The 22,053-nt window shown below is 39.9% G+C and overlaps 2 protein-coding genes across 7 annotated transcripts in view; both read left to right on the top strand.

The window, feature by feature from the left end:
- Positions 1-22,053, top strand: part of TTC28 (tetratricopeptide repeat domain 28) — a 641,796-nt gene that overhangs the window by 377,470 nt on the left and 242,273 nt on the right. The gene's annotated exons all lie outside the window — the stretch shown is intronic.
- On the top strand, positions 12,296-12,720 carry LOC101692006 (40S ribosomal protein S24-like). The gene has a single exon (XM_045081544.1). The coding sequence runs from the start codon at positions 12,311-12,313 to the stop codon at positions 12,701-12,703; it is 393 nt and encodes a 130-aa protein (XP_044937479.1). The 5' UTR covers positions 12,296-12,310; the 3' UTR covers positions 12,704-12,720.

Genomic DNA, 22,053 nt, shown 5'->3' with positions numbered 1-22,053 from the left:
AGGATCCGTGGTGCTAGGCTAATTTATATGAAGATCTTCCTCTGAAGAAATGAAAATATTTTATATGTCTTAGCACATTCAGTATTATGACTCTAAAACATCCATGTTTTCTTCTCATTCTATTTTATCTCTCTTGGTTACAGAAAGAATTGGACATAGGTAAAGGATCACAAAAAAGCAATTACTTGGCTCCTCCTCCCACCAAATTTCAGAAACAGATATTTTGGCTTGCCTTGTTCCCATTTGCTAAGTGTGATTTGCCCTGGCACCTAGCTGTTTTCATGTCCTGTGTGGCTATTAAAAGGAATGAATTTCCCAGCTTATAAAGTTTCTTCTAGATTGATATGCCAAGATTAGACTCTCGAATACTAGAGAAGTCTTTCCAGGAAATAGAACTAGAAATCCAGCTGCTTTTTCTTCTCCCTAGAAACTAATGTTTCTGTATGTTAGGTAACTGACTTCTTTCAAGGTATAGAATAAGGAATCACAGAAATTGAAAGTAGGAAAGATACTGTAGGCCATTTAGCCCGTGTTTAGTATAATACCTTACTACTCCCCCACAAGCATCTAGGAAGTCTGTTACTATGCAAGACAGTTTTCTTAAATGGATAGAATCTTAGCAACTCAGTATCCTTATTGCCTTCTGATTTTGAGTTTAGAAGTATCATAATAGGAAAGGTTCCTTATTTGATGCAACTGCTCATTAAAATCTGTTTACAAACACCTTAAAAAGAGTGATTTCCCAAATCTTTCTTCAAATACATACAACTTGGGACGCCTGGGTGGCTCAGTCGGTTAGACATCTGCCTTTGGCTCAGATCATGATTCCATGGTCCTAGGATCAAGCCCAATGTCGGGCTCCCTACTTAGTGGGGAGTCTGCTTCTCCCCTACCCTCTACCCCACCTCCTACCCCTGCTTGTGCATGCTCAAGCTCTCTCTGTTAAACAAACAAACAAACAAACAAACACAACTCATATTATTGTTGAGATGCTGTCATGTAGTCATTCTGGTGGAGTCGGGGTGTTTGTCAAGTTAGTGAGTAAATAATTTTCACATGTTTAACAGTCATGTCAATCAGTTTTCTGTGGCGACAGTAATGCAGTAAGATAAAGCAATATACATTTATTTTTGCTTGCATATCTCTGATCAGAGCTAGGCTTGGCAGAGCTTACTTCCATGTCTGTAGTCAGCTGAAGTCAGCTGACTAGTAGCTAGGCAGCTTCCCTAGCCTCTCTCTCATATCTGAGACCTACCCTAGGGCAACTGGGTCAAACAGACTGTGTTCCACATGTCTCATCCTCCAATAGATCCCCCTGGGCATGCTCCTACTTAACAGTGAAGGTAGAGTAACAAGTGCTTGTCAGCCTTCTGCTTATATCACATTTGCCTACATTTTATTGCCCTAAGCAAATGAACTTGACTTAGCCCAGAGTCCATATCAAATCCTCAGTGGGAGGAATGAAGAATTGGGGCTATCAGTGCAATCCCTCTACCACAGTGTAATGGCATCATTATCTCATCAGTGAACATGACTGTAACCCAGTTTACAAATACCTTTATAGGTATTGTTTTCCATGATTTCTTTTGAGGAAGTAATACACTTGCTGTCCATATCCTCAGAAGAAAGAACAGGACATAGGTTGACTAGAATCAGTTTACCTGGCACTTTCTTATTTTTTTCCATTTCATCCCCACAAAAATCTATAAGAACTCTTAATAATTCTTTTTTTGTTTTAAGATTTTATTTATGTATTTGACAGACGGAGCAGGCTTCCTGCTGAGCAGAGAGCCCGTGTGGGGCTCGATCCCAGGACCCTGGGATGATGACCTGAGCCAAAGGCAGAGGCTTTAACCCACTGAGCCACCCAGGCACCCCAAGAACTCTTAATAATTCTAGTCATTATTGCTATCCTTGAAATACTGGGCTTCTCCACTTCTATCTGGATGTGTGAAAAAATGTTGATAACTTTTTTTTAAGATTTAGGTACTTATTTGAGAGAGAGAAAGAGAGGAGAGAGAGAGATTGGGGAGAGGGAAAGAGGGAAAGAGAGAGAATCTCAAGCAGACTCCCCGCTGAGCATAGAGCCTACCTTGGGGGGATTGATCTCAAACCCGTGACACTGTGACCTGAAGTGAAATCAGGAGTTAGGTGTTCAACCAACCGAGCCACCCAGGCGCCACGGGATATTGGTAAGTTTTTAAGGCTGTTTTCTACAGTAAGGTTTTTATGACTCAGTGGTTACTGCATAGTGTTTCTAAGTATCTGACTCATTTACTATGTTATCTTGGCCAAATGACTTTGACCTTTTGTTTCAATATTACTGTTTCTAATATTAGTCTTAGAATTCTGAGTGTATAAATAAGTTGCTATCAGTCAGTCATTAGCAACCTGGCATAGGAGATGAGTTTTGAGTAGTGCTGCTGGTCATTTGGCAACACTGTGACATTATGTAATAACATTTGCTACCGTCTACTGAGCCTCTCATGTCCTGCAGGATATATGCAGTATCTTCTCTAATTTTTGCAGTAAGCCACAGGAGTTGGCTTTGCAGATGTAGAGACAGAGGTGCTGTCACAGAGGAAGCATTTCAGCACCTGATCTGGTGCTCAGAGCTTCTCATTTCTTCCTTCCACAAAGACTGACTGGGAAGGGAGTGAATTAATGAGCACTGATAAGCCATTTGGAAAGCTGTAGTTACTGGCTCCTCACATAGGCAGAAAAATCATAGGCTGGATGCATTGTATGTATGACCCCACAAAAGACATTTGGTTGAAATTACAATTGAGCAATCCGTCAGTCTTACAGTTCCATTAATTGTGTAATTTGTGTAAGCTGCTAATAAGAATAATTTTTTAAACCACATTAAAAATCCATGGGCATACATAAATATATGTTCGTCATTTTATTCCTTCCAGACTATTTGTGAAATATCTGTTGCAGATTTAGTTTACAAATACTGTACATTTACATATTATCTTTTTCCAAGGAGCTCACAGATAAAGTAGACCATTTTTGTAGGTCAAAAAAAAAAAAGAGTATTGGTAGTTTCTTGTGGTTTAACCTAATACTCAGGACTGTTACCTGTAAGGGAAAATGAGGAGTCACTCAGAAATCACTAGAATTATGTCTTCATCCTAGACCTTGCTCTTAAATTTCAAACCCTTCTTTTAGACTTCCTTCCCTACAGCTCTGCCAGCGTGTGTCACACATGCCCTCAGCTCATCAGCTTCCCTAAAATTCACTTTGTCCATTGTAACCTTTATTCTGGAATTCTTGTAGACCATCTTCTCTGCTTGCCTGCCCTCCTCTTTCTGTTTTTTCGAGGCCTAATTCCTGACCCACTCCTGCCTGCCTCCCTTATTTAGGCTCTGTAACTTGGCTCCTACCTCGTACCAACTGTATTTACTTGTCAATCACATTGGACCTCTCGTGGTCTCATGAAAGACTGACTTGTGATAGTCATTCTCTGGTTTCCCTTTGAGGAGAGCCCTGGTTCTTCATTGTGGGATGACAGATTTGTCATATTTCCCTGCCCTGAAGACAGAAAAATAAGACCCTTCAGGCTAATATTTGGCCATTCCCTGCCTTAGGGCTTATCTGAGTGATTTGTGTATGATACATGACTCGTTGGGATTCTTAACAAATAGTCTTATGCTAGATTTGTCAGTCTAGGTCCCTTCATTAAGACTGATTTTACTTTATACATAATTTTTAACTTTAAAGGGAAAAAAAATCTCCTTGTTAATTGTATCAGAGATGAAGCTCTAGAAATAGGCTGTTAGTTAAGTTTCAGTGACTCAGAGATATTCTGGGCATGTGAGACTTATTTGAGATACTTTGATGTGAATAAAAGAATATCAGAGAAACAAATTGGATAATGAATATATTGCTTTGAAAAATCTAACTGTAATTTAGCCTTGCTGCAGTGTGGAAAACCCTATTTTTCTAGTTTAGTGGCTCAGAACTATTGTTTGCATAAATTCTAATTTACAAAGTCTGTAGCTGAGATAAACATTTGTGTCAGATACAAATGGATATGGGTTATGTCAAATTCAAGTAGCTGCATGGTTATGTTAGTCCTAATAGTTCAAGCTGTAGAGCTACTCCTGTGTGACAACCAAGCATCAGTGAGGGGTCCTCATTCAGAATGACTTTGACTTTGATTTTTGCCTAGTTTCACAGTATGCTGAGGGAGATTTTAGCCCTGATTTTGCTTCCAAGTATTCCTGATTCCCTTCTCTTTGTCATTATTTCACTGTATCAAGAGAGAGAAAGGATAGATAGCCAACGCCTAAAGTTGTTTCATCTACTTTTCGTAACAAATCTCGTTGACCCTATGTAATAGTGGTTTTGTTTTTTTTAAATCTTTTTTTTTCAAGATTTTATTTATTTATTTGACAGAGAGATAGAGAGAGAGAGAGCACAGGTAGGCAAGCGGCAGGCAGAAGGAGAGGAAGAAACAGGCTCTCCACTGATGGAGCCTGATGCGGGGCGGGGCTCCATCCCAGGACCCTGGGACCATGACCTGAGCTGAAGACAGCTGCTTAACTGATTGAGCTACCCAGATGCCCCTCATTAGGAATCTTCTTTTTTTTTTTTTTTTTTAAAGATTTCGTTTATTTATTTGAGAGAGAGACAATGAGAGAGAACATGAGCGAGGAGAAGGTCAGAGGGAGAAGCAGACTCCACATGGAGCTGGGAGCCCGATGTGGGACTCGATCCCGGGACTCCAGGATCATGACCTGAGCCAAAGGCAGTCGTCCAACCAACTGAGCCACCCAGGCGCCCTCATTAGGAATCTTCTATTAAAATATTTCTGATACAGGGGAGCCTGGGTGGCTCAGTGGTTAAGCCGCTGCCTTCGGCTCAGGTCATGATCTCAGGGTCCTGGGATCGAGTCCCACATCGGGCTCTCTGCTCAGCAGGGAGCCTGCTTCCTCCTCTCTCTCTGCCTGCCTCTCTGCCTACTTGTGATTTCTCTCTGTCAAATAAATAAATAAAAAAAAAAAAAAAAAAAAAAAAAAAAAAAAAAAAATTAAAATATTTCTGATACAGAAACTTATTGGATCTCAAAGGACCTTGAAAGATCATTTAGCCCCGTTTTCTCTAGATTGGGTTCTGAACTGGTCCTGGAAGTGTGAGAAGGTGTTCTGATAATAAAAGAGTTTTATGGACATAGTGGGTATGTGATACCTAAGGTTAAACAGTAAACTTAGTAGGCCCTTTCCAGCATGAGTTCTCAGAGCTTTAAATGTGTAAAGGCACTTTGTTAATCATAAAGGGATTATTTAGGGAGGGCTAATAAAGTAGGGAGGGCGATTCAAATTTGTTCAAATTCTTTTTATGTGGAACACCTGTTAACGTCTACCAGCAGGATCTAGTTAAAACAGTAACTCAGAGTATGCCTCTTTCGCTGCTCAAAACTAGTAAAAGATGTTCCCATCTCACCAAATAAAAGCCAAGATTCTTACAGTGGCCTGCAAGACCCTTCTAGCCCAGATCTGTTGTTTTTCTCGAACCTCTTTTGCTTTTCCCTACCCTGGTTCAGGTACACTTGTCCTCAGTGAGGCCTGCACAGATCATCCTGTTGCCAATATTCCCTCTCCCTCTTCCTGCCCTATTTTTCTCCAGAGCATGTGATATCTTCTCCTCAACTAACTACATCATTGCCTTAGTTTTTTCTATTGTCTGTTTCCTCCTACTTGAATGTTGTTCCATGACAACAGAATTTTTGGTAGTATTTTGTGCTCTATTGTATCCCCAGCATCTACAATACTGCTTCACACCAAGTAGATTCTCAGTAACTATTTGTTGGATGAGCTAATTGTCCTTGGGAGAAATCAAGAATCTAAATTAGGGTGATATCCTCAGGCTAAGAGAAAGATATAGATTTTTACCAGCTCCATCCGCGGCGGGCCAGGCAGGGAAGAGAGGGTCACACACAGTTGAAGGGTCCCTTCCAGGAAGTTACTGTAGGAGGACACAGGAGTCCTATTTTGGTCTTGCACTGTGAATGCGGTGACAGTTTCCTTCCCAGAACAAAGGGTGAGAAGAAGTAGGAGGAAATTAGGAATGATGCTTCAGAAATAGGAATAGGTGATGGGGCTCATCTCACTGTGCTCTTCTCTCCTGTAATTACAACCAGTGTCCCATGAAAGAACAACGCAGCCCTCTGGCATGTCTTAAGAGTGAACCCTTAGTCCAGAGCAGAACTGGTTCCAAGTCCAGGAAACTTAGCCTTCTAGTGTTTTTTGAAAGTTCTATGATGATCATTCTAGTTCTTGCCACACAGAAATAGAGGTTTCATTTTTTAGCTGTCTGACTTGTTGCAATTCCTATCATTTATTTATCAAAAAGAAATAAGAAAGAAATTTATAGTCCCGTTCTTTTCTAGATGGATAAAATACACCAATTCTGTCCCATTTGCTCAAAAGAATAGATACAGTAGTGTTCTGGAGAGTTGTCCAACATTTGTTCCCTTTAATGCAAAATTTTATAGTTCAAAATCACAACTACTAGTTTTCTACCTTTCCACTCCTGCCTCATAAAAAGAGAATTGTTCAGAGGTATGTTTTTGTCCCATGAGATTATCCTTTAGGACATGTGATTGCCCTAAACAAAGCACAGGCTCTGCTCATTCCTAATAAATTATTATGTCTTCCGCATCTGTTCCCGTCTTTTCTCCAAAGCATTCATCTAAGAGAACAGAGCATTAATTGAAAATACACGCATTGTGGCAAGACATTTTTCTGATAAATGCATTGACAGTTGATTTGTTGTGATTAGAGGAAAACCTCAGGAGTTGAGGGTTTGGGGCTGAAAACTGACTTTCTGCCTCTACTGCCAGACAGCGTCTCCTTCTGCCCTTTTCCCCTTTTCTCGCAATTTCCTCTGAGAGAAATCATGTGACCCTGTCACCACAGTTTTCAATGCCAAATATCTAAGTGTCTTTAAAATGCAGCACAACACTTTTAAAGGCAAATAGTGAAGTAGTTTCATCTGACATTTCCATTATAGCTGCTCTTAGAGGATTCTAGACATCATACATAAAGGTGGCTGGCTGGTTCTTTTTTTAAAAAATCATGATGCAAACCCATTGAGCTGTCTTTTCATATTTGATGCTCCATCCGTTGAACATGAAGTGCATTTTTTTCTTAGAAATGTGATTTGATCTGAGGATCTCTACAATAGTCTGGATAAATTTTTCTAACATTTGTCTTATATTTTAGAGCTACATCCATTTTTTCTAGTTTTGTGACATACCTAAGCATTTCTGAACTAACATCAATTACTTTGTTATCTCTAGTACGCTGAGTCCAAACTGAAAAAAACAAAATGTTAAATTGCCACCATTATTGCCATTACTGTCAGAGTGTTGTTTTATGTAGAAGTGAAAATTATATTCTCAGACTTTGTATGCAGTTTGTTTTTGCATCTGAAAAGTTTTATTAAATTCATTTTTATTCATTTATTGAATACTTAATGAACACCTACTATGGGTTAGAAATAACATCTGACGATAATGATACAGAGATGGGCAAGATTCATTCCCTGCCTTTGAAGAGCTCACAATTCAGAAAAAAGGCAGGTGGGTAATCAGGGAAATTACAACAATTACAGCAGTAATAAATTGCTTCTAAAGAGCTGTTGCATGTCCATGATATGTGCACATCTACCACATTTTACCAGTTGACTTCTCCCCAGTAATGGAAAACTGGGTGGCCTTTAGCTTCCTCCCACCACAGCAGTTCTTTGAAGATCCCCTTTGTATGTGTTCCTTTCTGGGCCTGTATGAGAATTTCTTTGAAACATATAATCGAAGGTCAAAGTGTGAGGTCATAGGATATACATACACTTGATTGATCCAAAACGGCCAGATTCTTTGTTGGAGTAGATGTATTAGTCTATACATCCACAAATATGTTCCTGCATCCCACATCTCAATGGAGACCTGGCACTCTTCAACATTCTAATTTTTGATGACCTAATAAGAATAAAATGCTTCCTCATTGTTGTTTTAATTTGCATGTCTTTCATTACTAATGAATTTGAGCACCTACAGATATTCTTGTTAGCCTTTGAGTTTCCTTCTTTATAAATTGTTAGTCATTTTGTTGTTGTTGTTGTGGTTGCTGTGCTGTGAATTGGCAGGCACTTTTCACGTGCTCTTGAAAGCATTCAGGTCATTCACCAGTGTTAGACTTTGCAGATGTCTTATTGCCATCTTTGTTGCGAGTGCAATTGTGTAATTATTTGTATATTTTGCATTTCACCCTTCATAAAAATGAGTGGGAAATTTAAATATCAAAGTTCTAATACTAACAAAAGAAGATTTGTAGGTCTCACAAAGTAATACAGTTGAGGTAAAGATGGAGAATTATTGGTCCTGCCCCACATAATATGTCATTTTCCTCCATTTGGCTGTTTCTTTGAATTCTCCTGGTAAGTGAGGGAAAAGAATAAGACTGAAGAACATATATAAAATGCTGAAAATGTATCTTTGAAGATCCCATCTAAGAGCTTCTAACTGTAGAACAGGAATTTCCCTTAGAACATGAAATTCCATTGTTTGACCTGTGCACATTCAGCCTTTTGTTCACGGTTTCAAGAACAAATTACCAGGAGCAGGGCCCAAGCTCTGAGAGACCAGTCACAACAGAGTTGCTAAGTAATGTCCACCACTTTAAGGCACCAAATAATTCCAACTTGAGTATGTTTATAACATTATATTTGGCTTCTCCTAATGAAGGTGGAAGATAGGAGAACTAAAAGAATATGGAGGGCAAGTATTTTATTCTTTGGGGAAAATTTTGGAGACCTTTTATTCAGTGGCTTTTAATTCGTAGAAAGAGAAGAGTTAAGTTTTCTATGAGGACAATGGTGGTAAGAATCAGCTAAGAATTTCTATAGCATTTGCTTAAATAGCTTAGTAAATTAAGTAAGTGATAATGTAGTTTTTCTTTTCTGTCTTTAACACTTAGTTAACCTCTTTCTCCTCACCATCATCCTTACAAATATCTACAAGTCTCTTCTGTTTTATTTTATTTTATTTTTTTAAAGATTTTATTTATTTATTTGACAGGGAGAGTGCACAAGTAGGCAGAGAGGCAGGCAGAGAGAGAGGGGGAAGCAGGCTCCCTGCTGAGCAGAGAGCCAGATGTGGAGCTCAATCCTAGGACCCCGGGATCATAACCTGAGCTGAAGGCAGAGGCTTAACCCACTGAGCCACCCAGGCTCCTCAGTCTCTTCTATTTTAGAATAAAATTCCCTTGACCTTGTGTCCCTTTTAAGCTACTATGCTATTTCTTTACCGCCAATGTGGGCCATATTTCTCAAAAACATAATCTACAGCTAATACTGACACTTTCTGACTCTGTAGTCATTCAAACAAACAAACAAACAAACAAAAAACCTCTTTAATCATGTTGAAATATTTATTTTATAAACTTTTCTAAACCAAACTCACTTTAGACAGGACAGGCTAGGTTATCCTACAATCATAACCAGTTAGCCCCAGATCTTAGTGGTTTAGCACTACAAAGGTGCATTTTTTTTTTTTTAATGCTGTATCAGAGACTCTCTGTTCATTGTAGTCACTCAGAGACCCACACTGAAAGATCAGCCACCATCTTGAGCAACACTGGTTACCATGTGAGAGTGAAAAGAGGGCCTTATACTGGAACTAACACGTTACTCACCTACAAGTGGGCTAAGAGGTGTGATATTTCATGTCTATAAGGCATAGGGCTGGAGATATTTGGTATTAGCACTAATGACAACCACAGTTAAATTATGTCACATATCAGGGGTCCAGGTTCTTAATTCTTTGTGTCTTGTGATGTCCTCATGGAGAACGTCTTTCTTGTGTGGTCTGTGCCTTTTTCAAATGGTGCAATCATCTATATTAGGAGTGACTGTGGAAGATTTTCTGCAGATTGGCTTTGCACTGGCTTCTGCTGAAGAAACTAAGATGTTTCCCTGATCTAGAACTTGTTCTGTTCTTTTCTTTTCTTTCTTTCTTTCTTTCTTTCTTTCTTTCTTTAAAGATTCTATTTATTTATTTGACAGAGTAAGAGAGCAGACACAGGCAAGGGGAGTTGCAGAGGGAAAGGGAAAAGCAGGCTTCACTCTGAGGAGGGAGCCTGACTTGGGGTTCGATCCCAGAACCCTGGAATCATGACCCGAACAGAGGGCAGACACACAACTGACAGCCACCAGGTGCCCCTAGAACTTATTCTTAATGTGGATTTCTTGGTTTGAGATTCCATAAAGTTTGGTAGGTTTTTTGTTTTTTGTTTTTATTTGACAGAGATCACAAGTAGGCAGAGAGGCAGGCAGAGAGAGAGGAGGAAACAGGCTCCCCCCTGAGCAGAGAGCCTAATGCGGGGCTCAATCCCAGGACCCTGGGATCATGACCTGAGTGGAAGGCAGAGGCTTAACCCACTGAGCCACCCAGGTGCCCCAAAATTTGGCAAGTTTAAATTCAGACTCGAGCTGTGTATCAGGGGCGCCTGGGAGGCTCAGTGGGTTAAGCCTCTGCCTTCGGCTCAGATCATGATCCCAGGGTCCTGGGATTGAGCCCTGCATCAGCAGGGAGCCTGCTTCCTCCTCTCTCTCTCTCAGCCTGCCTCTCTGCCTACTTATGATCTCTGCCTGTCAAATAAATAAATAAAATCTTTAAAAAAAAAAAAAAAGAGCTGTGTATCACATAGTCCAGGATTTCAATCTTTAACTGGGTATGATATTTGTATACAACAAGACAGATAACAAGGTTTCTTAAGTCTTTCTGGGACAGGTTATCTAGTCCCCTCTTCATGGAGTTGGCTGGGGTGAGGGTTAGAGAACTGTTCCAGCGTCCTTGTTTTATACAAAGGTATCATTTGGTTCTCTGCCTTCTGTGAACCTATGGCCAGGTTTCCTTCTCCCCATTCAGGTAATCTTCCTCATTTGGGGGCCCCTGGACCACCACTCTATTGGCTCCCATATTTAATATTTTGGTTTTGAATTTCCTCTGTTTTTAGCACCTGGGAGATTTTAACATGTGGTTATATCTGAGATTTCTATGTGTTTTAGTGGGAGGAAGTCCACATCCAGGCTCAGCCACTCTTTATAGCATGTCTTTTCTTTCCTTAATATACGAACCCCCTTTTTTCAGTGGTTCTTGATTGATTGCCATTTTATCAAATCCCAGAGATACTTTTCAGCCTCTTAGCGTACCAGACATTTTTTGCACATTCAGTATTCCTGAATGAGCACTCTGTTTGAGATAGTCTCCTTCCTTGCTTGGCTTTTCTGTCCTGATTCTTTTAGCACTTTGAATTCTTTCAGTTCATTTTTGGGCTTTCCCAGATATACTCACTCATCAAATGTTGATGTTCTTCAACTTTATTGTTCACTGTGTTTTTCTCTACATTCTCCCTTTGTATGATCCCATATATTTTCATCATTATAACTATTACCAAAAATGTATTTTTAGACTTACCCTTCCTTTCCTCATATACCCACTGGCCTACCAGACGTACACAAACTAAGCTTTTTAAAACCAGGGCTAGGGGATGCCTGGATGGCTCAGTGGGTAGAGGCCTCCGCCTTTGGCTCAGGTCGTGATCCCAGAGTCCTGGGATCGAGCCCCACATCGGGCTCTCTGCTCAGCAGGGAACCTGCTTCCTCCTCTCTCTCTGCCTGCTTCTCTGCCTACTTGTGATCTCTGTCTGTCAAATAAATAAATAAAATCTTTAAAAAAAAAAAAACCCAGGGCTCATTACTTTCCCCTCAAAACTCACTTCTCTCCATAAATTTCTGATTCCACTTAATGATGCCACTGTTTTCCTGGTCATTCAAACAGGAAGCCTGACCTCTTACCATAGATTCTTCCTCTCTTTCTCCCTCAATGCCTCATCTAGCCAGATACCAGGAACTATAGCTCTTAGATCTCGCCCCTCTATCCCTACCACCATATGGAGTTAAGGTCCTCATTGTTCATTCATGTACTCACACAACAAATATATACAGGTTTCCTACTATGTGCCAGGTATTGTGTGCTGAGTGCTGAGGTCACAGTAGTGACAAAGACAGTGATGTCCTTGCCCCATGGAGCTTCCATTCACACACAAGATATAGTGAACAAATCAATATGTAATGTATGAGATGACGCTAGGGAGCAAGAAGCCATTGCTTTGCAGAGACATTGTATTGTTACCTAGTGGTGATTTAGGTAACTTGCAGGTTTGGTGTTTGGAATGTGAATAAAATCTGACCTGAAGATTCAATCTGTTATTAAAATAAGTTCCAGAGCTCAGCCACCATCATGAACGACACAGTAACTATCTGGACCAGGAAGTTCATGACCAACCGACTAATTCAGCACAAACAAATGGTTATTGATGTCCTTCATCCTGGAAAGGCAACAGTACCTAATACAGAAATTCGGGAAAAACTAGCCAAAATGTACAAGACCACACCAGATGTCATATTTGTATTTGGATTCAGAACCCATTTTGGTGGTGGCAAGACAACTGGCTTTGGCATGATTTATGATTCCTTGGATTATGCAAAGAAAAATGAACCCAAACATAGACTTGCAAGACATGGTCTCTATGAGAAGAAAAAGACCTCAAGAAAACAGCGAAAAGAACGCAAGAACAGAGTGAAGAAAGTCAGGGGGACTACAAAAGCCAATGTTGGTGCTGGCAAAAAGTGAGCCAAAATTTTTCACGAGAGGATTAATAAACTAAAATGTTAATGTGAAAAAAAAAAAAGTTCCAGAAAATGCCATACTACGACTATTTCCCTTAAGTTTGAAACATGCAAAACATCATTTACTTTAAGTAGTTTGGAAGTCAAAACAGTTGTTTCCATTACATTACTGAAATGTGTTCCTATAAAAAGTCATTTGATTATATAGATATTTTTATTTTATTTTATTTATTTATTTGACAGAGAGAGATCACAAGTAGATAGAGAGGCAGGCAGAGAGAGAGAGAGAGGGAAGCAGGCTCCCTGCTGAGCAGAGAGTCCGATGCGCGCCTCGATCCCAGGACCCTGAGATCATGACCTGAGCCGAAGGCAGTGGCTTAACCCACTGAGCCACCCAGGCGCCCAATTATATAGATATTTTATATGGTGGTTTTTTCTTTAGTTATATTTAGAAAATTTCTCAGAAGTAGAAATATACACTCCCTTCTCAGGAATATTTAATTTTCTTTTAATTTAATATTTTGTTTCAATTCTCTGAATTTTATTGGTTTTTTTTTTTTACTTTGTTTTTTTACAATTTTTATGTAGACATGTAAACTTTTTCAGAAAACGATAGCAAGACAAACTATGTTTATGGAATGAGCAGGGACTAGAGTACCTAAATCCTGTCTTGGCATTTAACAGGAAGGGTGGATATTTGGGTATCTTTATACCCACATTATGCTGTTCTTTGGCTTGCTACTGTTGGTGATGAATTTGTTATGTTTCTGAAACAACTATGTAACTGATAACTCCTGTTGGGGGATGGGCAGGGGGCAGAACATTGATTGGGGCTTGCTGGGCGAGTTAACGGCCATCACATCTGTCCCTGCAGTCCGCTTCTGCCAGAGAATGGTGCCAGGTCTTTTGTGGTCTTTGAACACAAACCTGAATCTTTCCCCTAATGTCCTCATCTTTCAAAGACTCCAGCAGGGCTAAATGGAGATGAACCTGGCAGTATGAAATGAGGGAAAAAAAGATCCCAGCATCCAACTTATTGCAAATGAACAGCTTCTCTCTGGTTTCAGCTGTTTCATTTAGATAAATGCTTCTAGGAAGATGAGACACCATTTGCATTTATGGGTTTAATCGTGGCAGTTACAGCTTAACTATCTGGCTTCGGTTTTGTAGAAATACCTACCATCGTCCACCTCTTCCCCTCCTTTCTTGATCTTGCAGCCATCCTCAACTCAGGCCTGCAAAAGCTGGTGCTGCGGTTTAAAAAGGGTGATCGGAGACTTCACAATCTTATTTCTCATGGTGCTATACTGGACTTTTTTTTTTTTTTTTAAAGATTTTATTTGTTTATTTGATGGAGAGAGAGATCACAGGCAGGCAGAGAGAGAGGGAGAAGCAAGCTCCCCGCTGAGCAGGGAGCCCGATGCGGGGCTCAATCCCAGGACCCTGAGATCATGACCCGAGCCGAAGGCAGAGGCTTAACCCACTGAGCCACCCAGGCGCCCCGCTATACTGGACTTTTATTCTTTATTTTGGTTACGGATTTGTCATTGATGTTAACCAGTGGCTGTAGCTACTCTTGGATAGTGGGACAGGAGTTGTTGAAAATCTGTTGAAGTTGCCTTATCAATCGAGTTGGAGCAGAAGATAGCAGTGGAATCACTCCATATTGGCCCAGGGCTTTTCTGAAAAGAGAGTCGTAGCATCTTATTCATATGCACAAATTATGATACTGAATAATTTTGTGGCTATTTCTGAGTTGTGTCCTCACTGCGTATAAATACAGTTTAATTTTCTCTCCTAAAAAAGTTAGTAACTGAGTGGAGAATGTCTTACAGCTAGCTGACGTGGCTAATAACCAGTTGTCTTGGGAGTGTAGGATAAATGCTCATGGCCTTGTTATGTGTTTGTTTTGCTTTTAATCATATGAAATATGAAATACTGAGGCAGGGAGAGGGAGAAAGGGGGAGAGGCTTTCTGATTCAGGATATTTTTTAATGGATATGGAGTAGAAGTAACCTATCTCATAGCCCTTTTAATATTTCAAAGTATACACTTTCTCATGTTTTCATATCATTGGTTCCCTGCATTAGACTGTGAAACACAGCTCAAAATAGGTTAAATAAATTGATTAAAATGATTCCATTAATTAATAATCCTATGCCACCGTGTATTTGTGAATCACTTTACCTTTTAGTTGATAACTCATACATATTATATTTTTGTTTCTCCCAGCAGTGTCAGAGTCAGGTATGGAGTCCAGTTCTCATTTCCAGTTCTGTGGCTATTCCTCTAAAGTTGGCGCTGGCCAACTTTTTCAGTAAAAGACTAGGTTTTTTTGGGCCAGTAGCAACTATGCAATTCTGCATAGTAACACAAAATCAGCCATAGACAAACTAATGGATGTGACTGTGTTCCAATTAAGCTTCATTTCAAAAATAGGTGGTGGGTGGGATTTGGTCAACTCTTTGTCTAAACCAATAGCTTCCGAAGTTCCCCTTACTAAAGGGCCTTTTGTGGTTCCCATTTGTACATCTTTCCAGTCTCTCATATTTTAAAAGTTGGACTTCTTCTTCTTCTTCTTTTTTTTTTTTAAGATTTTATTTATTTATTTGAGAGAGGGAGGCTGGGGAGGGGCAAAGAGAGAGGGAGAAGCTACTCCCACTGAACAGGAAGCCTGATGCAGGGCTTGATCCCAGAACCCTGAGATCATGACCTAAGCTGAAGGCAGATGCTTAACTGACTGAGCCACCCAGGCACCCCACAAACTCAGTACTAAATCATAAAGATTTCAGTCTCCCATTTATAAATTAATGCTAATCAAAACCTGTCATGGCCATGTTTCTTGAAAGCTCTGACCACTGAGTCAGATATTGCTTTGTGATACTCAGATTCCAATTTCCTGTCGAGGGCATAGCCACGAAGATGATGATTTGAAAATTAGAAAACTCAGGCCCTAGGCTAGTGGCTTGCCTCCTTCTCTAGCTTCTGTAGTCTGTTACATGCCAGCCACAAAGAGGGGCCCACTCTGCCATCAGGGGGTGGGAGTAAGCTCCTGACATCTCCCTTTGTAGGCGGGCATCCCAGCCAGTCTCTCAATCACCAGACAGCCTCAAGCAGCTAACTTAACCCCCAACATTGCTTCCCAAGATAAGCCTTAATACTGTTTGGGAGGGCATAATCATTTCCTTAGTGAGTAAGCATCTTTTTAGAATTATGTATTGAAATATAGATGTGATTCAAATTCAAATACTGATATTCTTGTGTTAGGGAATATATACTTTGAAAATTTAAAAGAATTTGGCTTATTAGATTAATGGGTCAGCCTTGGGATTCTTAATATATGTCTCTGAGTAATTGATTAGACTTGTGATTTTGAATTAGAATGCCTAAGTTTATAAACAATATTGGAATATTAGAGAGCCAAAGAATGATCATATTTAAACATTTACTTATATGAATTATCTATGGGGTGCCTGGGTGGCTCGGTCAGTTGACCGTCTGATTCTTGATTTTAGTTTAAGTCATGATCTCAGGGTTGTGAGATTGAGCCGTGAGTCAGACTCTGCTCAGCACAGAATCTGTGAAATTATACCCCTTTCCTCTCCACATCCCTTCCCCCTGCTCACACTCTCTCTCTCAAATAAGTAGGTAAATAAAATCTTTAAGAAGAAAAGGATTACCTACATTCTTTCTCTGTCAGATAACTAGAGAACTTCAAAAGAGAACTGAATATATTAAATTTATAAATGTAATTTAAAGCATGTAAGTGAATTTAAAACAATCTCTATTTAAATGTGAGAGTAGAAAGAGAATAATCAGAAAACTGAGCTTAAAATCTTAAGAGTGAAGTGGAGTTTTGAATTTTGAAATATAATAAATGAATAAATAAAACAAGAAACACCTGTATAGTCTTTTCTCTGTATGTCCTCTAAGACATTAAAAAGAAAAACATCACACTGAAATGATCAGTATGAATATCATCATGACGGTACTGTGCTGATGGAATTCAAGGCACACCAAAGAAATGTGACATTTTAGTTAGATTGCACACTTTACAGTTTCCTAGAGGCCTTTGAAATATTGAAAATGGTTTATGAATCTCACGACTGTCTTCCAGGACCATGATTTGCCAGTTACTTACATTAGACACCTCTCTTATGTGTAGAATTAACTTCTTAGTTGAATGTTAATTGAAATGTTATATTTAAGTGGCTGAGAGTCCTCATTTTAATCACAACAAGAGGAATGAAATCTCAAAGATGCTGCTCTGAGGAACAGTGAATTGGTCTCTACATGAAATAGTGAGTGAGCGGCTGGTCTTCAGGCCTGACCTCTGAGGTAATGTCTCAGAACTGAGTTTTCAATAAAATAGATAAAGAATTTTTATTAAGTTTCCTGAGCTGGAAACACATCCATCCTCTCATTTTGCTGGACAATGTGTTTACCATTAAGGGACTGCCCGTCTCAGGGAGAGCTCAAGACGGCCATAGAGGGAACACAACCCTGCTGCAGGGGGATGTGAAGCTTGGCTGAATCCCACTTGCATTACGGGTCCTGGTGGAGGTGCTGCCCTTTTGCCCTTGTCCTTGGGAAATTCATCAGTTTTTCGAGCTACGAGAGATTGCAAGACATTATCTCATTCAGCCCTCTGACTCTAAGGAGGAATGCACTTAAATTATCTCTGGCAAAGGAGAATGTCTTCATGTACTACTTGTATAATTCGAAATTAATTTTGAAGATTGTATTTTTTTTTAATGACCTGTGGGAGATTCTGTTCTACCTACTCCTAAGATCTGCAGGGATGGTGAATCGCCTTGCTACCCTTTGAGAAGTAGTGACAAGAAAGATAATTAGAGCTTATAGATATCAAACATTTTCTGTGTGCCAGATACTGAAGCAGAAACTTTCTGTGCATTCACTTATTTAATCTTCACAGCTACCCAGTGGGGCAGATACTGTTCTTGTCCTCATTTTGCAAATGAGCAGAATCAGGGTTAGAGCTCCTGAGTGGTGGAGCTGGGATGTGAAACCTGGGTTTGTCTCATTTCAAGAACTGTGCTTTCAAATCTTCATGTTGCTCTCACTTCCCAGTTGTGGTACTTAGTTTGTCATATTGTGTTTTTCTTCTGGGAATAGATTATTAGACTATACAAAGAATTATACAGTGCAAATGGGAGAATTGGGGGCATTAAGGAATTCGTGTTATTCTGCGAGTCCTACCTATTATTAATTAATTGTGCAGTATTTATGTTTGGAAGGACGTATCTACCCACATGGTATAGACAATATAAAAGGAAAAACCGTTTGTATAGTTCTGTATATCCTCCCTGTATTAAATACCCCATAGTGCTTTAGGTTTTCATTTTGTTCCCTCTATGTGGAAAAGTGGAGAAGCTAGACTAGTGAATTATCAATCCTTTGCGAAATGAATTAGGAGACAACCTGCAAGAGAACCTTGATGTGAAATGAGAGTGTGGACCTTTATTCTTGACCTCTTGGATTAGAAGCCATATAGGTTTATGAGGTACTTTGGGCAGAATCCTTTCTTTTTCCCTAAGTAAACATCAATGGAGGGCGCAGTCTAGTGTGGCTTCCTTGGGTGTATATTATAAAGGACAAAGCAGCAGCCAGAAAGAGGGATCTTATTCCGTCTTTCCTCTTTACTAGTTATTGAGCTGAAAAAATAAAAACAAAAACAAAAAAATCCCTACCTATTTATTTGAGTGGTGTATATGGTGTAGGGTATATATTGGCCATTTTCACAATATTTTTGTAGTTGGCAGTGTTGAGAATTGTGTTCTGTTTCAAATTCTAATGTCCTCCTTAATTAAAGAGCACCTCTGGAATTAAATCTCATTTTTTCCATGGCAAATGAGACCCTAAGAAAGGAATAGAGATTAAAGTAAATTCAACCCCCAGCCTGGCCCCTGGTTTCTAAGCTGGCTACAGTGAGAACTGTCAGGGAGATAGATGGGGGCTCTAAGGTTTCCTGGAGTTTTCAGCCATGTGTGGGCACCACATGTGGTGTGTTCAGTGAATACAAATACAAGAACACATGCTGTTTCCATTAGGGACACTTCAGACCCTTCTCTGTCCCCAGCCTTACTACAGAGTTGAATGGGTCATTTATCATAGGCCACTTACTGATACTGACTGGTGCTCAGGCCCTGTTACAAGTAGGCAGCAAACAGTGTGACTTAGTTCTTTTAGAATGTTTATTATACAAGGATATTATTTCTTGAGAATATCCAAGCTCATTTGCACAGAAGAAACATTTTATTAGGTGCTTGTAGCAGGGAAATGTTTTTAAAATGCAAATCTGACCATGTGTCTACCTTGCTTCAACCTTTCAGTGACTCATGATAGTCAAAATCATTCAAGACCAGGTTCTGCCTTCTCTGTAGCCTCATCCCCTTTGTTACCTTTAGAAGACTAAATTGCTGTTAGCTATCCACAAGTATCAGACCATTTTTAGCCTTCCCTTGACCTCTGCTTCTTGTGCCTTTTGTTGACAAAGCCTTTCTCCTCCTTGAAAAGGTATTCACATTTTATAAGACTTAGGTCAGGTATCATTTCCCCCAGCAAGCCTTCCCTATTTCTCTTCTCCCAACCTGGGTTTAGCATCCTCTTCCCCCTTTTGCTCAGAAAATGGGGAGATGTCATCTGTTATAGGGAGCTCTTCTCTCTCTGTATTGAAACAGTGTTTCTGCCCCCGTCTCCTGGTGCGAGTGGCTAGAAGGCTGGCTTGCATTCCTTTTCTCAGCCACCTTTAGGTGCCCAGCCCAATGTCTGGAGCAGCACCGAGGCAGCCTCTAGTGATTCTTGAACTCAATTGGGCTGCCTTGTAAGCAACTCTGGGCTTCACTCAGGCACAATCACATGTGATTCTCATTATATCCCTTATCCCAGTGCCTCGCACACCCACATCATGAGAAAGTTCATACTGAAGAACTGGCCGGCAGTGTGACTCCTTCAATTTTCCTTGATTGAAGAGTGCAGATACCCAAAGTGTACAGTCTGTTTTCCTTAGTGAGTGTTGTCACTGGAGACAATCTCTATTGAGTGTTGTCTCTTGTGGGCCCCTGAGGCATCCAGCAGCCGTATCGTCTATTGTTTACAGTTAGCAGGAAAGTAGTATCTTAGAAAGAGCACCTCATATCTTGATCTTAATCATTTTTCTGTTTTATTTGGCATAGCTGTTCAGAGTCAGACAGATCTTGTCCTCAGCGAGGGCTCTGGTAGTTTCTCATGGTTTCAGTGTGTGTTTGCATGCTGTTTACTTTCAAGAAAGGCATTTTCCCAACCAGGTGCTGGGATGGACACATGGTTGGTTGGATTTACTCTATCCCTGCCTTTTTTTCTGTCTTACTGTTTTTACTCGTTTGCTATCCTTGGTCTTCCCTCTCCTTACCATTCCTCTAGGAGACCACATAGCACAATGGGAGTAAGAGGAGCTTTGAAGCCTGGGATCTGGGGTAAGAATGGAGCTCACCACTGGCCTGCAGTTCAGCCCTTTTGAGCCTTAATTTTCTTGTTTGAAAATGAGGATAGTTCCTATGTCTTAGGTTGGTGTGAGGATTTAGTGAGTTAACATACATATAAAGTTGGCAAATACTAGGTCACTGCGATCATTACCACATACAACTCTGCTAGGGTCTATGTGGGGTATAAAATACTGACACATGAGACAAGTAAGTAGCAATATAAGGTATTATATGCAAAGAGACAAGATTAGCTCCTTGAAGAATCACAAAATGTTAAAAATCAGGAAAGAGCCTTGGAGACTAGCTAGTCTAATCCTTCCACTAAAAACAGGGTTTAAATTTTGACTATATCATTCATTAACTATATCACCTTAGATTTACTTCCTTATCTATAAAATAGGGAAATCACTAATATGTATCCCTTTACGGAAGTGGCCTAAGGATGAAATGGTATCGTTACTGTGCATTAATAAATGATAGTATTGGTATTACTGTAATTGTTAATAATAGAAGGTCTGTAATCTTCCTGCTGCATTTTGGTTTTATATTAAAAATAGTTGGAAGTCTGTGATATTTTTTTTCCCCGATCATGACGCATGGAGAACCGTTAAAACTGTTACATAGTTTTCATGTATCTGCTAAAGGAAATTTCTGCCTCTAAATGTTATCAAAACCCCAAAGGGAAGCTACTGTTCCCAGCCATTTGTGAATGTAAGCATGACTTCTGAAAAACAACTTTCCACGGTATAAAAATGAAGGTCTGGCCTGCTTTCTCTCTCTCTACATTCTGTTCTAACAAGCTGTAAGGACATCTGAATGATAACTGCTCTCTCTCTCTTAATACATAATGTCTCCGCTTGAACTTATCTTGCTTGTAGGCATGACACAGTAACATCAAGGCTGGGCACTCTCAGTAGACCTCCTCCTAGGTGTATGTGGATGGCCAGCTAGATCACTTTCACTTCACTGAGCTGTGAAATTGACACCAAATTGTGCCATTAGCTTGTTTCTGAAGGGTATGTTGTGCTGGATGTTCTCTTCTTGCTTGCACGGTACATGAAAAAAGATGACAAGATAAAAATGTCCCATAAATGAACATGAGGGAGGAAATTTAGATGTAATTTGTCGTGAATTAAAAACATTGAATAATGTATCAAGAGCCCCTGGAAGCAGGGGTGCTGAGAATTCAGAGCAGGCAGCCAGTACTTGGGGGGAAACTGTAGAGCTTTAGGTTTTTCTTCTAAAGCTTTTTCAGATTTTTATTTGCCTTCTTGATACCCTGCTAGCAAGAGGACAGTCTTGCAACCAGTTAAATCATTCAGTAGCAGGATCTGTCTGTTTCCTGACTTAGGTGTAGTGGTGTGTTAATGTGTCTTTTTTCTCTCTAGATAAATAATTCTTTGCCTGCCTTTTGATTTAAAATACTGAGATAGATTATTTCTTAGTAAAATCTTTCTCCTATAGTTGAAAGGAAGCAAAGGTTACCTGTAAATGTGGGAGGAAGAGATTTCTCGGAGTGGATCCACATCATCCTCATGAAAGCGTTCTGCACGGTAAAGCAGTGGCTGGTCTCCATCTAGCCTTTGTGTTTTCCCTTTGTTTTTCTCCCAGCTATCCACTTAGCTCACTCTCTTACCCCTGCAGGCTTTTCTCCTGCCTGTCTTCCCTCCCTGCTTTATTTTCTCCTCAGAACTTAGCACCATCTAACTTCCTGCCATGTTTATTGCTTCTTGGCAAATATATATATGTTTCACACTTTGACATCTCTGAAATTGGGATATCTCTAATAATCAATGATGTCCTAGATTATGAAAAATAAATATGTGTATTAGTTCAGTTTCCTTATTGTCTTTTTCTCACCTTTAGTTAT

Source organism: Mustela putorius, unplaced genomic scaffold (assembly GCF_011764305.1).
Source record: "Mustela putorius furo isolate JIRA1106 unplaced genomic scaffold, ASM1176430v1.1 tig00000578_pilon_pilon_pilon, whole genome shotgun sequence".
NCBI classification, from domain to species: Eukaryota; Metazoa; Chordata; class Mammalia; order Carnivora; family Mustelidae; genus Mustela; species Mustela putorius.
Note: the sequence above shows the minus strand (reverse complement) of the source record. Positions and strands in the feature narration are given on the sequence as shown.